The 18,940-nt window shown below is 32.7% G+C and overlaps 1 protein-coding gene across 2 annotated transcripts in view; it reads right to left on the bottom strand.

The window, feature by feature from the left end:
- Nucleotides 1-18,940, bottom strand: part of LOC140441591 (uncharacterized) — an 803,694-nt gene that overhangs the window by 684,732 nt on the left and 100,022 nt on the right. For both annotated transcript variants that reach the window (XM_072532421.1, XM_072532420.1), the window contains exon 4: nucleotides 18,016-18,115. In XM_072532421.1, coding sequence (XP_072388522.1) covers nucleotides 18,016-18,115 — 100 coding nt within the window. The remainder of the gene's footprint in view (nucleotides 1-18,015; nucleotides 18,116-18,940) is intronic.

Raw genomic sequence — 18,940 nt, 5'->3', positions numbered from 1 at the left:
TGTATCATGACCTCGGTAGTATAGTAGTCAGTATCCCCGCCTGTCACGCGGGAGACCGGAGTTCGATTCCCAGTCGGGGAGGACTTTTTTATTTATATTATTACATGGTAAATTAAACATATGTGTAAGTATAAAAGTTATGTATATTATTGTCATTTTTAAATACTTATGAATATTGCATTTTAATTTGTATTGTATTATTATATTGAATTATGTTGCAGTGTATTGTATTGTATTTTTATATTATTAACAAAATAAACAATGAATTTTACTGCAGAGTATGTGTAAAAAATTTTTTGCATTCAACTCCTTTCATACATATATGAAAATAAAAATATACATTTTCATCAAAATATTGATTCAATCCTTTATTTACTATACTCCTATTACAGGTCAAATGTTGTTTATTTATTGTTACTAAGTTGTTATTAATTCTGTTTCTCTTTCTGCTACGTCTTACCTATAGCATTACATACAGATTGACTCCCAAATAAATTTGTAACGGCGAATGCGTGTATAGAAGAGTAACTTCTCCCGTTTTTTTTTTATTCTTTATTAAATGTTTCTCTTTTACTTTAATTTATTCGTGCCGCCACAAATTGTATATGCAAAAGAGATATTAAATCATTACTTTGATTTTTTTGACAATTATTTAAGTTTTGGTGCGTTCTGAAATAAATTTTACATAACGCAAACTAACGGAACGGAAAAGACGGAAACATTTTATCCTGCGAATAAATGTCTATTCTCCAGATAACTAAAGTTTATTGTTTTAAAAAATTAATTTTTATTTATTTTTTTTTTTTTTTAAAGTTTGTTGAACCCAAAATCTTAGTTACGAATTTGCTGATCGATAAAAAATATAATGGAGTTCGGTTCTGCATCGATAATTATAATGTTGTATTTAATATGGACTCAGAATATTTTTAACATTAACAAAGTTTAATGTAAGTTATAAATTGTGAATCTTAGTGATATATTGAAATAAACTGTAAGTGTACAAACTCCTTACATAATATCCAGTTAAATTAGCATTAAAGTCAACAAATTGCAGTTATTTGTTATTGTTGTCAATAAACAAATCTAGTTTTACAAGCAAATAACCGCTTTTAGTAAAGACCGATATACCTGTTTTAGCAGGTGTACAGAGTCGGACTTACTTTTTGCAAACGTTTATCGAAATGAATTCAAACATGGAATCACACAACAGTTCTACAATACAAGACCATCAAAATCAAATAAACACATCACAGTCATACTCTTCGGCAGCGTCGAGAGTGCAATTTCCTTTAAAGTCCCAAGCAATTATCTTCAGTGCCTTAGAAAACACCAAACTTCAAGACTACCTTCTCCCACTTGGAAATATAATTCAACCGAAAAATATAATCTTCTCTTCTAGATTATCTAATAATTGCATATGTATGTATTTATTCAATAAATAAATAGTGGACGATTTTATGAATAATCATGGTCAAATAGAAATACAAGGTGAAATTGTCAGGTCAAGAAGGTTAGTTACACCAGCGGAACGACTTGTGCTCTCCGGCGTATGTCCTTCAATACTGCACGACTTGCTAATCAGTGAGTTACAAAAAATCGGCATAGTTCCTGTCTCTCCCATGACCTTCCTCAAAATAAGTGCTTCTATGCCTGAGTACAATCACATCCTTAGTTTTCGAAGACAAATCTATATCAGTCCTCACAATCTAACACTACCAGAGTCATTTACTCTTGTTTTTGACAACACGACATATAGAATATTCATTTCTCAAGACAGTTTAGTTTGCTTTAGATGCAAGAAGCCAGGACACATCGCTTCACAGTGCTCCGAACCACTAGCTCAACTAAACCCCAACCAAAACAATGAAGCATCGGTATCCAGCGCAACAAATATATCCTTGCAAGCATCCAATGACACAAACCCTTCTCAGTGTGAACAAATGTCTATTTCTAATATCCCGGAGATACCGAACAAAGTAAATGCATCAAATAAGGACAGTCACATAATTAATCAACCAAAAAGAAACTTTGATGAAATTATTTCACCTGAAGCAGATCCATCTTCAAAAAAATGTAATATTTTTCCACCACCTAAAGTCCAAGCAAAATCTAAAAAAGCTAAAATTAGTTCAGCAAGCACTTCTGAATGTTCATTTTCTCTCTTACTTGACCCTGCTATAAACTTTATAGAAAATCACCCTCTACCTTTCCCTGTAAACGTTGATCAATTTAACATGCTCCTAATGAATATCACGTCAACAGATCCTATAACCACAATTCAAGAATATACCACAGACGTACCAGCTTTGTCCCATATGCTCAGTCAAGTTTATCCCCATTTAAAGGAAAGATCCATAAAACGTAAATTCACGTCCATAATGAAAAAAATTTATGGTTATATTAGCAGTGAGGCATCGGAAGCTGAAAGTGACACATCTCAGTTAAGCCAACATTAATTAAAAACATCCCTTGTTGTCTAGTCCTTTCTGACTCTCTCAGCGCAGTCAAAGCTATGCAAAATGTATACCCTAAACACGCCATTGAGAAAATTATCAGAGCCGAATTAACGAAAGCTCAAGAAAATTTCAGAAGAGTCCACTTCCTATGGATAGCATCTCATATAGGCATAGAACGGAATAAAGAAGCAGATACTAGTGCGCGTAACGCTATCACCAGTGACACATCAGAAACAGAGTGTCGGAATATTGCAGGCGATCTAAAAGTTTAATTCAAAAATAAGGTGTTAAGTGCGTGGAATCGGGATTGGAATGACTCTAGTTAGAAACTCAGAACCATCAAAAGTGATATTTTTCTTGGAAGTCCACAGCCAGAAGACGAAGATGCCAAACTATTATTACACGTCTACGACTTGGACACTGTAGGTATACTCATGCCTATCTCTTCTCAAATAGTGAACCTCCAAAATGCGAAACATGCAATACAGTAGACAGTATAAAGCACTTCTTGATAGACTGTCCTGAATATGTAAATCAAAGACAGTCTTACAATTTGCCAAATAACCTGAAAGCACTCCTCAACAAAAGTTTAGTTCCGAACAATTTATTAGGTTACTTAAAATGTATAAATATGTTACACAAAATTTAACTTAATTAATTGTTATAAATGTTTAATTGTTCACAAATTGTAATTAATTGTTACAATGATTGATTGTTACAAATGTTAAATTTAATATTATTACAAATGTTACAGGAATGTCGCTTATAACCTTTGGGTGAATGCGACTTTATTTCTTTAAATAAAAAAAAATAAATAAATAAAAAATATAATACAAAACTCGAGCTTTCCCAAAAAATGAATTGCCAAATCAGAATTACGCTGATTTTTGTACTTAGATCGATTTCATAAGACGACTTTAAGCAAAAGTTCAGCGATTCTCCAAAAGTGACTTATTTGTTATGAAAGTTGTACAACAGACTAAAATATCATTTTTTTTGTCGTCCTAGTCTTAAATAAGAGAAAGCAAAAAAAATTGAGTTGAGTGACTGAAGATCGCAATTGATTGGATCGTCCGTCGCTTGGTAACGGGCAAAATCACTAGTCTATGTAAAAAGACCTCACCACTTTTGGGCTGTAAGCACGTGCGGATTTATTTCCTTCTGGCTGCCTATGTTTATAATTTGTAATTATACACCTTGATCTATTTTTTATATCATTAAGATTTTATATTTGATAATTTTATGGATATTGTTATATTTATGTCGGCTAAACATTGTCATAGACACATTTCCAATTAATTTCCGCTTTCTTTTCATAATTTAATAAAAAATCCTTTTTGGCGGTATTGCATCAACAATTCATCTTACGGGATCATATTGGGCTTATACGTATTCATTTTTTAAGTTAGTTCTCCTATAAAAAAACACTAAGAGATGAGTTAAGATTATGAATTAATGAATAACTAAACAAAAAAGATCTCACCAAAAATGAAGATGGTAATAAAAATGGGAAACTTTTAGAGAGATCTTGGTCTCTATTCGGTTAACAAGCGTGTCCATCCTCCATCCGTCATCCTTACCACGTGGCCAGTCCATCTTCGTTTTAATCTGAAAGCTCTCTCCATAACATATATACTCTGGTTCTGTTTCGTAAGTTTTCGTTTATGATCTTGTCTGTTACTGTTACCTCTATCATTAAACCCTCCATCGTTCTTTATGCTATTGTCAGTTCTGAAGCTTTGTTTTATAGTACATTATCTCTTGGTGATTTACTGTCTCCCATCTTATGCATTGCTTACTATTCACAACCTTCATTTAATATGAATTTTTCAGTTACATTTTTCATCTTTATTTCGGTGTTTTGTCTACTGCTATATGTAGTTCTAATAGAAATCAGTCAGTCCTGGTGGTTATTATTTCGCCCTGTTTGTTTTTTAATTTTATTATTTGACTCTTTCTAGTTTTTAATTTTCTTTTAAGTACCTTTAAGCTTTTATTTGCCTATATCGTTCGTTGAATTTTTTCGATTAAAATGACAATTTTGACAAAATTTCCATGATACTAGTCAATATCCGGAAAGGACAGAAGAATATTTTAACACACTTGTGAAAAAAACATATCTACAGGAGCCATCCTTAAACAGTCAATCGTTTAAGTCTAGACACGTATTATTAAGCTTGTAAAGATAACGCAGTGATTTTTTACTCTGGTCGAAATTACGGCAATCCAAAATTATATTTTCTCTAATTGATTATTCCGTTCGATGTCCCAAGAAACCCTTCAGGAATGTGGATATGAATTATTAATAGTGACACCTTGAACACGTTAGATAAAAACCAGCTTTTCGATATTTTATAATTTCCTGCTGCACTTCAATAAATCCGAGGGTCACTTAAGTCTAAAAATACGAGTGTAAACCACAACAAATATGTGACGACGGTGTCCGTGCCAACACGTAACTCTTGATGATTGAAATCCTAAAATCCTTGCGTACCACAAAATAATTGGAAACAAAATATGTTCAAACATGACATATTTTAAAGCAAGAATTGACTTTTGTTTATGGTCGGGCTCGTAACTTTTGAAAAAAACACGAAATTTCCTTAAAAACAACGTCGAGATTTTTAATAAATTAGACGTGCTAAAAATCTTGTATAGATTAAAATAGAGAAACGACGATTTAAGAAAATGCCAAAATTATAAAAATATAATTAAAATGAGTATAAATAAACCTCGAGGGACGTTTGCGTCTATGTATACAAGGGCGACATAAAAAGTTCTTCGTGTGTATACTTCGTTCAATTTAATTGTTTGTTTATTCATTATTAACGGAATCTCTTATTTTATACAAAGAATATATATAGTCACAATAAGTAACTACTAGGCAAGGAGACACAAGTAGAAGTAGACCTAATTAAGTTTTATTCTATAATTTGTTTACAGGGTATTTGGGAAAGTATTTAGTAATTAGTTACATATTTTACATTCAATATTTTTATTATTGTATTATAAAATTATCTCGTTTAATTATATATTCTAATTATTTATTTACGTTAAAAGATTACAGTATATTATTTTTCTTCTATTCAGTAAATTCTCATTGTCAAATTGGCTAACACGTGGTAATCTGTTTTTAAGTTCAAAGAAATTCACTTGTTGTTAACAAGCAAAGAAAAATCTTTAGAAAATCAAATTTCTGCGAAATCGTGTACGCAATTTGGTATCAAGGCTGAATGCGACCGTCTTAAAACTCTGATTTATTAGGATACGTTTACTGTAACTGTACTAGAGTACGGCCACTAATGAGAATTTTTAGGTACGGATTTTTATCCTTAAACACACTGAAAATTCTGACAAACACAGATCAAAACAAGGCATCATGCAGTCGTTCTGAATGTATGCTTGTACAAACATTTCGGAGATTTAATTCTATTTATATAGACTAGTTGAACCGGCAAACTTCGTACTGCCATAGAATTAAATATTGTGTCTAAAAAATTACCAGAAAATAAAAAAAAAACACTCAAACAATGTTTGAAAAAAGTTGAAACAATTTAATGCTTTCTGAAGAAATATTTTTATTTGTTTTTGCATTAAATAAATACACAACGATGAGGGTTTTCCGACACACGAATAATTACTCATGAAACTCTTCCGCAAACTTCCAATGATTGGCTTTGTGATTTGTTTATTGTTATTGCAGAAGCCAAAAGCACAGAAAATTGTAAACATTTAAAATTAAATGACATCATGTTCATAAGATTAAGACATCATCTCCTTTGTATTTTTTCTTGGTAATCGTTGTCGCAATGACATTATTCATTAGCCTTTTCACCGTCAGTCCCGTTCCGAAGCACAGTCGAGACATTAATGTTACGCAGCATAATGACAACTGATCCCACTTTGAATTGTAAATTGTTAGGTGGGAGTCCAGGCATTTCCAATGGATTCAATAATGCTGTAGGATAGTTGATTACGTCATTCTGGTTTATAACTGTGTCAACGGATATGAATGAGAACAACTTTTTTGGAAGATACTTCAAAGTAGTATATTCAACCGAATATACATATAAAATGTCATAAAAATTGGTCTCTGTGACACTAGTAACTGTGTCACAATAATTTCGCTATTAAAAAATAGGAATTGGTGATAGAACGGTGAAAATTAAAAGTTGTATGTATTGTTTAATGCCACATTATCAAAAAATAAAAAATTGTGACCAAAAAATAAAAAAAAATGTTTGGAAAAGACCAACCTTAATCCTTAGGTGTATGAAAAATAGATCACGATAAATTCTCCTACATACCGAATATAAATATAAAATTTTATCAAAATCGATGAAGCGCTTTCGGGGGAGTATGATAACTAACTCTGTGACACAATATGGCTATTAAAAAATAGGGGTTAGTAATAGAAGCGTGAAAATTAGGAGCTATTGTATTTCTTAAAGTATTATAAAAAATAATTAAATGTTTGGGGTGAACTAGTCTTACACTTACGGGTATGCAAAATAGATTACCACCGTTTATCAGACTTACCGAATATACATAGAAAATTTCATAACAATCGGTCAAGCCGTTTCGAAGAAGTATAGCAACTAACTGTTTGGCACTAATATGCCAATTAAAAATGAGGGTTAGTAATATTAGGGTAAAAATTAAGGAATGTATTGTAACGATTAGTTTGCCTACCACAATGGGATCATTATAGAGGGTTGAAAATTGGGAACAGAAATTACTGGGGTGGAGATAGGCCAAGCAAAACAAAACAAAACTTGTGAGAACGGCACTCAGGGTGTATTTGAAAAGCTGGGTGTAAGTGAATGGCAAGGAGGTTGGATTGGGGCAACTACAAAGATGAAATAAAAGGGGTTAGAAACTTTTTTTAAAATAAATAAACAAAATGGTTTAGGGAAAAAAATTACACATTTATTGTTGTCTCATCACAAACAGTTACAAATATAGATAATACAAAAAATTACAAAATATTAAAAACAGACTCCTATTATGTCCTATCCGTTTACAAACTCTAAAGGTTGGAGATACTAAAAAACTTACAATTGTTACTGGGCGATAATTTGTAGTAGAAATAAATTATTACAAATAAAAAAATATTTTTTAAGTGAAACTATGCATAGAGGTTCACCTTTTTTAAAAAACAGAAACAAAATCTCAAATATGATTAGGTATTTACCAAATATCAAAAATAGTGCTAACTGTCATATGTCAATACTAAATCTTAAAACTGAGAACAAATAAAATGAGAGCTAAGCCACACCCTAAGATTTACAATTTTAATTATTACAATTTCTTAAATTTAAATAAAAGCAATTATTATTAGAAAAAAATGTCTATTTTTACTTTAAATTTCTGGGGTTTGAAAACTAGAATTATACTCTCGGCCACAAGAACAAATTTATCTCCACTGCGAATTATTCTGAAACGGCTTCTAAAAGACAAACAAATTGAGGTTGAAATTGGGGCACTGGACGCAAAATTTGAAGCTCCGCTTCTTAAAAAACTGGAATCATTTGGGTATTTTTCAAACGTGTTAGAAACGCCGCAAATCTCTTAGATACAAATCTCTTAGGTGAGAGACGACATAAACAAAAACACACTGATTACTCTTATCTGAACTGATAAGAGTCGGTTTTTTCCGACTAAACTAAACACGTCTGCTTTCCATGACCAATGATTCAAACCTCACTTAAACTGTAACTATACATTGAATTTAACACTGCTACACATTTTCATGACTCTATTTTCTACTCATTTTTTTTTAATGACTCTAATGCAAGAAATTGGAATTGACAACAAAGATCTTAGAATTATCAGAAACATTTACTACAATCAAACGGCCAAAATCAAAATAAAAGACCAGTTAACTGATAAAATTGCAATAGAACGTGGAGTACGACAGGGCTGTATTTTGTCTCCATTGTTGTTCAACATTTATTGTGAATGGGTATTTAAGGAAGCTTTAGACGGTTGTGCGAAAGGAATACTAATAAACGGTGAATGGTTGAATAACATTAGATATGCAGATGACACTATAGTTTTTGCCGATAATTTGAATGACTTACAGATATTAACAAATCGCATAACAGAAGTCAGCAACAGATACGGACTAGCTCTTAACATAAAGAAAACCAAATTTATGACAATTAGTAAAAAACCAATACTAAACGCTCAACTTACAATCAACCAACAGAATATCGAAAGAGTCGAGCAATATACATATCTAGGCACCAATTTAAATAACCAATGGAACCACTCAACAGAAATTAAACAGCGAATAATAAAAGCAAAAGCAGCATTCGTTAGAATGAGAACCATTTTCAACAGTCGAGACATATCATTAAAAACAAAATGCCGTCTATTGAACTGCTACATATTCACAGTTCTGCTCTACGGAATGGAAGCATGGACACTGACTGTTGCATCTATGAATCGGCTCGAAGCTTTCGAAATGTGGTGTTATAGGCGCATCTTACGTATATCCTGGGTTGACAGAGTTACTAATGTGGAGGTCCTGCGTAGAATGGGGAAAGAATGTGAAATTCTCATGACCGTCAAAACTAAAAAGTTGGAATATCTAGGACATGTAATGAGAAATCCAGAACGTTACGGCCTTCTCCAGCTGATTCTCCAAGGGAAAGTAAATGGTAAGAGAGGACCGGGAAGAAGACCCATTTCCTGGCTCCAAAATTTACGAAAGTGGTATAACACGGCTACCACTGAACTGTTCCGCGCTGCAATAAATAAAGTAAAGATAGCCGTGATGATCGCCAACATCCGGAACGGACAGGCACTTTAAGAAGAAGAAGACACATTTTCAATAAAAGTGACAAAAAAACACAAAACATTTCAAATTCGACGTGAAAGTTGAACCAACACTAAGCCAACCGCCCCTGACAATGGCTCCAGCGAGAGTATAAACTTGGTATAAACAAAACATATAAACGGGAATATTTATTTGAAACGCAGAATATTAAGCGGCTTCGATTAAAAAAATACCAAAGAAATACGCGTCCGTAATATATAAACAAATTTAAAATATTTTTATATCAACTCGGCGACGCAAAGAGGATTAAAATAATACTTCGGTGTTTTAGCAAATACCAGATTTCAATATATATACCAAGGAGTTTAAACATTCTACAGTATACATTTTTAATGCCACATCATAAACAAATAAAAATAAAAAATTTTGTTCAAAACATACAAAAAAATGTTTGGGTTGAACCAGTCTTATCACTTAGGGATATGAAAAATTATTACGACCAATTATTTATCAGACCTACCTAATATAAACGTAAAATTTCATAAAAAATAGTCACGCAGTTTCGGAGGAATATGGCAACTAACTCTGTGAAGAGTGAAAATTAAGGGGTTGTATGTATTGTTTAAAACCGCGTCATAAAAAAATTAAAATAAAAAATTTTATCCAAAAAAATGTTCAGGATGAACCACTTTTACCCTTTAGGGGTATAAAAAATATATTACGACCTATTCTCAAACCTACCGAATATATATGTAAAATTTTATAAAAATCAGTCCAGCGATTTAGGAAAAGTAGTGGCAATTAACTCTGTGACTCCTATATGGCAATGAAAAAAGGGGTTTGTAATAGAGGGGTAAAAATTAAAGGCTGTATGTATTTTTTAATGCCACATCATAAAAACATTAAAATAACAATTTTTTTTTAATAAAAAAAAAATGGTAAACTATTCCCAGACCTACATAATACACATGTAAAATTTCATAAAAATCGGTCCAGCCGTTTCGAAGAAGGAAGGTTTCACATGGCAACAACATGCGGTGTTCCCAAGCGGTCACTGATCCAATTATTAACCGCAAACGACAATGCTTGATTTCATTTATCGAACGAGAACCGGTATATTCAGTGTGGTATGGCTGTTGCCCCATCTATCAATACTAATAGTTATTTTCTTAATCCTAGCTTTCTTTGTTATAAACTGGCGACATCTATTAGTTATATTGCGATTTAAAATTAGAGAAATACTGTTTTTGAAGTATTTCCGTTTTATTTTTTTTTTAATTATCTTTTACACAAACCTGCTCCTGATACAGGGTGTTCCATTCAAGAAAACTTATTCCAAGTTTCGGCCAACCCTGTGTACAAAATTAGATATTTAGATACCTTAATAATTTTATAAAATAGTAAACTATATTAAATATGCTTTGAACATAAATAAATATTTTGATGTTCAATTCTCTACAATTCTACAGGATGTTAATTTTGCTACTAGTCAGGGCAAACCCCTTTAGAATTTAGAAGAAATTTTAAGTTTGTCGTTTGCTTGTAAAGTTCTATCCTCTCTAGATAACCCAGTCTACCACAACGTTCATAGCAATCGTTTTGGCCACTACTTCTCATCTCATTCTCAATGTAATCCGCCTTTCTATGAACGAATTAACCGATTACTTCATAAATATAACATAATATTCCCGACAATATACCATCCTTCCGAAAACCCTCCTCCTCCATGGACTGTAAATAAATCACCAGTAATCACTGATTTATCTAAATTTAATAAACATGAATCTCCACCAGCCTTATTAATAAACCACTTCAAAGATATTGTGGATAGATTTAGCGACTACCGACAGATCTACACAGATGCATCAAAAATAACGGACGGAGTCGGCGCTTCCATTTTCTGTAATACTCATAATGCTAAATTTAAATTGCGTAATAACTGGACTATCTCCAATGCAGAACTATACGCAATCCTTGAAGTTCTAAAATTCATTAACAAAACAAAACAAAGAAATTACACAATCATAACTGACTCAATGAATGCCCTTTGTGACATCCAAAACATATACTCCAGCAACCCTATTCATAAAGACATTTACAAAGAACTTCAAAATGCTGCAAAGGAAAACAAACACGTGGTATCAATCTGGGTTCCATCTCATATTGGAATACACGGTAACGAGGTTGTGGACCGTCTAGCTTACACAGCGAAGTGATGGTCAAGTGCAATTAAATAAAATAGTGCCAAGTGATCTTAAATTGTGCTTAAAAAACGTAGTTAGTTGTGCGTGGCAAAACAAATGGTCGCAGTGTTCCGAAAAACTAAGGCAAATTAAAGACAATGCTTTACAAAAACAAGCCTTTGTGTTACCTAGAAAAAAACAAGTCATCTTTTCTCAACTTCGACTTGGTCACACCCGCCATACATATCTTTACCGAATTACAAGAGACAATCCTCCATACTACAACCAGTGTCAAACCAACAGTACAGTAAAACATATTTTAACCGAATGTCAAATTTTCCAGGAAACGAGAAGTAAGCTCAACCTTCCCAGCGAAATAGGCGAGCTTCTTAGAGACAACAAGCATCTAAACAATATTATAAAGTGTTTAATGGCTATAGGCATAAAAGATATTTAAATTAAAATCTAGTCTGTATCACAAATTACATATATCAACCTTCTTCCATGTTAGTATGTAATCAATTTTTACCTTTCTTTGTTCTAATATGTATTTTTCATTATTGTCGTCTATAACCTCAGTGGTTCGGACGACATTAAATAAATCAATAATAAAAAAAAAATTTGCTACTAAATTAATAAAAAAAATTAATTAGGTATCTTTTAAACTTTCTCGTATAACACTGCTAAACATTTTATTGAACTAACGAGAACATCGGGAAGAGTCTAAAAAGGTAAAAATATATAGGGTGGTCCATTAAACAAAAGATAAATTGGTTCCACCCTATTAATTTGGGTAGTGTATATTTAAAAATATATTTACAGTATGGTCCTATTTATGCCTGTAACTTTTAACTAAATTATTGTTTTCTTATTTCTTACGACAAATAAGTAAGTAGACTTCCTGGTACTAATTCCGCTCTCTGTATATTATTATCAGCTTGTATAGGACTTTATATTTTAATCAACCATACTGGCATTATCCATGAAACTTAAAGGGGGACACTTAGGCAGGTTGATATTAGTTGGACTCATTTTTTTTGTTTTTGTGAGCTTTTAGTCCTAAAAGTTCGACTTCCTAGCAGGAGTAAAAACACCCTCGTAAATAGGAAATTACTGTCAAGTAGTACACCACTTCAAAGGTAAAAGCTGCTAAGCAAAAAATACCAATAAAGATAATATTAAGTGCTCTATTGGGTTGAAAATCTACCCTTTTAAAATAGAATTTATCTGTCTTTCCGATCTGTTTTTTATATCACTTACGGAAATGAAGATATTAGCGATGGGAAGTTTTCAAATTGTCACCCTGTAAATAAACTACGGTTAGAGCTATGTTAAATTAAATAATTTATTAAAGCATTTTTTTTTATTTTTAATAAATACGTAAAACAATTAAATCCCAAGTAGTCACGTCATCCTTAATCGATGTAGCTGGCATCAACCCCAATGATGCTTCGACACAATTAGCTCCCGTCCTGATCAGTTATTCTCCACGACACCTCTACGATAGAAACAAGCAACTCAATTTGTCTCTAATTATTTCCATTGCATACAAATACCTCGAGAGAAATGACGTCGAGCGAAATTATTCCAATTTCGGAAAAAATCCGCGTTCAACCGAGGTATTAAAATTGTTCGCAACTATTTTAATATTCCGGTAGCGATTTCTGCCGCCATTAGAAAATTTCTTCACTAACAATTTCCTCGAATTGGGAATTTTGAAACGGTGCATATAAATTAAAAATTAAATATCACGTTTTGCTGACCTGCAGTCTGCGCTCAATGTAATATCTTTATTTCCAATTTGGTTCCTGCACAACCCTTCTACGGCATTTGCATCTAATGGTTGTTAAAATTCCTCGGACTGTAGTTCCTTGGAATGAACGAAATATAATCGGCCTGGCAAATTAGTGGAAAATATACTTTAGACTCATTTAAATTTGTCCATTCAACAATGGACCGCAACTATGAAACAATACCGTCAAGATCTGTATTTAAATTCATTATAAACACTAACAAGATATCAGAAATAAAAAACATCAATCCTCATTTTAAGAGAAAAATCGATGAGATGTAAATATATAGATGCTTCCTCTTGGAATAGAGGTTGGGAGATGGCAATATTTTGTCTGTCTAAACGCGCAGTTCCATCTTAAGTAACGACGCTAGCAGTAGTTCAGTCTATCTTTGAAAACACAACTTTTATTAACGATGTCTATGGTAGATTCTCATATTTTATACAAGCTTGTAACTGGAGAAAATATGTCGGTTACAGATTTTAAAAACCAGATAGTGAAGCATCTAGTGACATACAATGAAGACATAAATTGAGATAAACAAACACCTACACCTGTTTATCACGTTATTAAAGAGAAAACAGATTTAAGTAAACATCAGCAGAGAAAGATGTGTAAAAAGTGTTATAAGAAGAACTGGGAAGAGTATGGACGCCAATATGCAATGAACAAAACTAAAAAGATACCTGTGGTAGAGCTTGTGCGAACGAGTCATTTTCATTTGATGAACATGTTTATGTTTATATACATGAAATTATTTTAGTGGAGAGTAACTTGAATGATAACATAACTGATTGTGAAATTAAATGTGATGGTTTTAGTATCTACAGATGTGATAGATCCCAGAGAACCAGTGCAAAGTTGAGTGGCGGTGGTGTACTAGTGTTTGTTAACAAGAAGCTAAAATCACAAACCATTAGTATTCGTCAAGATCGGGTTGAGCAAATATATATCTTATGCCAACTTAATGAAGTCAAGTTTGTGGTCGGTGGTGTTTACATATCTCCACAATCACCTCGTGAAGTATACAACTTACATTGTCAAACTGTGGAAAATGTTGTTCTGCAATACTCAGCCCAAGATATCTATGTTTTTGGTGATTACAATCTTCCCAATGCATTATGGGAGAATGATGAGTTTGGTGTAATGGTGCATTATCCTGCAGGTGATCCAGCTGTGAATATTGCTCAAGCCTTTGGTTTTTTAAAATTGTATCAACATAATAATATTACCAATAATCGTAATGTATTTTTGGATTTAGTTTTTTCTAATGTTAGGGACCTAAATATCTTGAAAGCAAGTAATCCCCTTGTAGATCCTAGCATCCATCATGTGGGTTATGAATGTTGCTTAAACCTCGATGATAAAGAAACAAATAGAAATAAGTTGGTTTATTATGAGTTGTTTTATGATTTTCGGAATGGTGATTACATTGCGCTTAACAACTGTTTTGCTTCCATAGACTGGGCAGGTATATATGGTTAATTATGTTGAAGTTGCTACAAAAATATTCTATGAAGTTCTCTCTATCGGAATTGCTTACTTTGTACCAGTGAAGAAATATAGAACTTCAACTTTTCCCAAGTGGTTCTCTGCTGATCTTAGAAGACTGACTCTGGAGAAAAAATATGCTCACTATATTTATGTTAATAATCGTACTGATGATGACTATATTAGATTTGTCCACCTAAGAGCTGAATGTAAACAACTGTTTGAAATTTGCTTCAGTATATTAATGGTATAGATATTGGCCTAATAAATGATCCAAAATCATCAAGTACATCAACGATAAGCGGTCTAGTGATAACCTACCTAACTCCTTATTTTATCAAGTCCAATCTGCAACAAATGGTCAAGACATAGCTAATTTCTTTATGAACTTCTTTCAAACTGTGTATTCACCAAATAACAACAACCTTTACACACCTATCCATCCATTAAATAGCAACTTAAGTACAAATATTTGTCCTTCTAAGATTACCACGATATTTTTTAATGGCACAAACGAGCTGCTCAATAAGCTTACTGCTGGTCCAGATGATGTGACTAATTTTTTATTAAAAAAGTGTGTCTGTACCCTTGTAATACCATTTGTTATATTGTTTAATAGATCTCTGGAAACCTCCGTGTTTCCTTCTTCATGGAAAGACAGTTATGTTGTTCCTATATTTAAAAATGGTCAGAAAGACAATATTGAAAATTATCGTAGCATTTGTATACAATCTGCAATCCCTTTCTTGGCAAAGTAGCAAAGCAACTTTCTTGGTTATGTAAAGGCTTAATATCTCAATCACAATATGGTTTTCATAGCAAAAAATCCACTGCAACAAATTTGGTTTGCTATCAATCTGATATATTATCTCATAAGGAAGGCCGTAAACAGGTAAATGCAATATACACAGATTTTTCCAAAGCATTTGTTCGTGTAGTACACCAAATACTTTTGGGCAAATTAATTAATGTAGGCTTTCACGGCAGGTTTATTGAATGGATTAATAACTCTACATCTGGGAGAAGTCAAAGAGTCAAGATAGGATGTCATCTATCTGACAGTATCACAGTAATATCTGGAGTTCCTCAAGGAGACCACACTGTTCCAATTCTTTTTAATATCTTCGGTAATGACGTCACTTCCTGTTTCCTAAATAGCAAATGTCTAATGTTGGCAAATGACTTGAAATTTTGGAAAGTTATAGACAGTTTAAAAGATCAAGCCTTGCTACAAGATGACTTAGACCGACTAGAAAATTGGTGCAATCAGAACAAACTCCACTTAAATGTAAAAAAATGTTGTTTTATAAATTTTTCTCGTTAAGTCAATAGAATTGGAACAAGCTTTACTATTAATAATCAGCCACTAAATTATGTTTCTTCTATTCGGAATTTGGGTGTTATTTTCGATGACAAGCTTACTTTCTGTGACCACATAAAGTCTATTTCAATAAAGGCATCTAAACTTCTTGGTTTCGTTACTAGGAATTGCAAGTATTTCTCCATGAATTCAACAAGATTAGTGTATTGTTGCTTAGTTAGAACTATATTGGAATAGTGTTCAGTTATTTGGTCACCCTATTTTCAGAACAATATTGATACCATAGAAAGAGTGCAGCATAAATTTTTGAGATATTGTGCTTACCACGTCCATACTACTATTGAAAATCATGATTATTTTCATGTCGAACAACAATTATCTTTACCCTCATTCAAGAACCGTCGTGACATGTCAGGAGCTATATTGATATATATATATATATATATATATATATATATATATATATATATATATATATATATATATATATATATATATATATATATATAAGATCATACATGGATTTATTGATTGTCCAAACCTGTTAAGCCAGATTAACTTTAATGTTCCCCATCAAGCTCTACGGTACCCCAATGTTTTCAACATTCCTTTCCACAGAACAACCTATGGTATTCACAACCCATTTATTTTGTTATTTTCATATAACTAACTCAGTTAAAAATATCTCTTGCTTTGTGATATGTATATTGGGATTGTTGAATTTTGTTCTTGTTATACTTAGTTTGTTTTTTTTAGTATGTAAGATTTTTAATCTCATTATTTTTAAACTTTTTAATATTGATTTTATATTATAAGTAATTTCAAGTTTTGAATCCTAACTGTGATATTGTATATTGTAATTTAAACTGTTACTGGAGTTATCCCGTGTATTAAATAAATAAATAAAAATAAATGTTCATTTGTTAAATAAAGTTTATTTTTTAGCGAGTATTACGTTTTTATAGAGATTATTTTCCAATTTCTCATTATGAAAAAATCTAAAAATTCTATGTGGGGAATATAGCTTCTAGGCCATGTTGGTCCATTTATACAATCGTACATAATTAAATATGCACCAATGGCCCATTAGCTATTACAAAAAGTGTTGGCCCCATGGGACCAACATGGCCTGGTACGGCAAATTATATGTTGGCCCCATCGGACCAATGTGGCATGCTAAGGCAGCATCACTGTTGGTTATATCAGACCAATAAGGCAGTAAAAGTGTTTAACAAGATTAAGGTTGATCTAGAAGATTCACAACTTCAAAATAAACTCTATGATCAGTTAACCAAACAAATTCCCCAATGGTTCTATGCGGCAATGTTCTGATCCGATTATTTAAGCCACTTGTTAATAAAGGAAGAAATGACCTTATATTTTTTCCATATAATAATTCTGCTGTCGAAAAAACACATAATAGGTTGTAGTTCTATACAATTTCTATATAACTTGTAGTTGCAATGTATAAAGTATCACAAGGTGAGAACCTCTGAGTAAAATATCCTCTGACGATGAAAATTTATACCGATATTGGTAATAAGGGTTTAAATCAGGATTTAATTTGTTTTAATATTTGCAATGATTGTAATCTTTAGTATATGATATGTATGCTGTTTTGTATTGATATTTTCTATAGTTTCAATATTTACTTGCCTATTAACCCTACTACTCTTGGCACGTGCGAATGGCTAATATACATCGCTGCCAGCATGTTTAGTTTGGTTTCTTGAGTAAATAAAGTCACTATTTATTAGGATATATTTATACATACTGGGTAACATATAGTTCTTCCGCCTTCATCCTAACCTAACCTAATACTAATCCTTATCATTGCTTGATGGCCCTATAATGTATGCAACTGTAGATACACTAACGACAATTACTACATGACTATAAAGCTAACGAATTTAAGTCTAAAAATCAAATTTTTCGCTACGTACATACATAACACAAAAATCTTTATATGGTATAAATTGGTACTTACATTTTATGAATGGACGTTTTGCTTCCTGATACATTATCAGCATCTTGATGGTTGTGATTTAAGGCGGGCAGTGATATGGCATAAGAAGGAACCTTTAAACCTAAAAAGAAAAAACGTATTAAGGTAATACTATATTCAGTGTAAATAATACTGTATATAAATAAGGACAAGGACGAGAATAATACTGTATATAAATTTCTAGATCCCTTTGTTTTGTTCGTCTGTCGTAACAAATTTCATTTGTTCACTGTTTGAACTTATGTATTAAATATAATAAGACGCTACATTGAAGCGGTATGTGGTGGACTCGTACCAGAATTGTCGTACGAGGGTCGCTGCCGGAGGCAAGTACACATCGAACATCAAGATGAGTAGAGGCGTCAAACAGGGAGATCCCTTGTCGCCCTACCTCTTCAACGTAGTGGTCGATGAGCTGATATGCAACCTTGAGGAAGACAAGCCTGGCCTTCCAATTGCAGATGGCAGGAAAATCTCAGTGCTAGGTTACGCTGATGATTTAATCCTGATATCCGAATCGGCCAAACAGCTTCGGACAGCCGTCGAATTCTTCGAGAAGAGAGAGATGTCGATAAACGCTGGTAAGAGTGCGGCTATTACGGTTGCACTCCGTATAAGCTCTCTTACTGCGTAAAGCGCTCTCTGAGAGTAAAGCAACGACAGAATTCGGCAGCTGCAACCGAGTGAGCTGGTTGGATACCTAAGCCGAAGGTATAATGCTCTAGGACAGACCAGGGTAGCTTTCAACGAGCTGCAGACACAACTCCATCGTATTCATCGAGCGGGGCTTGAACCAGCACAAAAGCTGCTGGTACTAAAAACGTACTTACTACCAAAGTATATCGAAAAGTTGCAGAGCCCAACATCCGTATGAAAACGTTGAAGATTTTATATACCGATCACTGAG

This window comes from Diabrotica undecimpunctata, chromosome 5, assembly GCF_040954645.1.
Source record: "Diabrotica undecimpunctata isolate CICGRU chromosome 5, icDiaUnde3, whole genome shotgun sequence".
In the NCBI taxonomy this organism is placed as follows: domain Eukaryota; kingdom Metazoa; phylum Arthropoda; class Insecta; order Coleoptera; family Chrysomelidae; genus Diabrotica; species Diabrotica undecimpunctata.
This window is presented reverse-complemented; position numbering and strand designations above follow the sequence as displayed.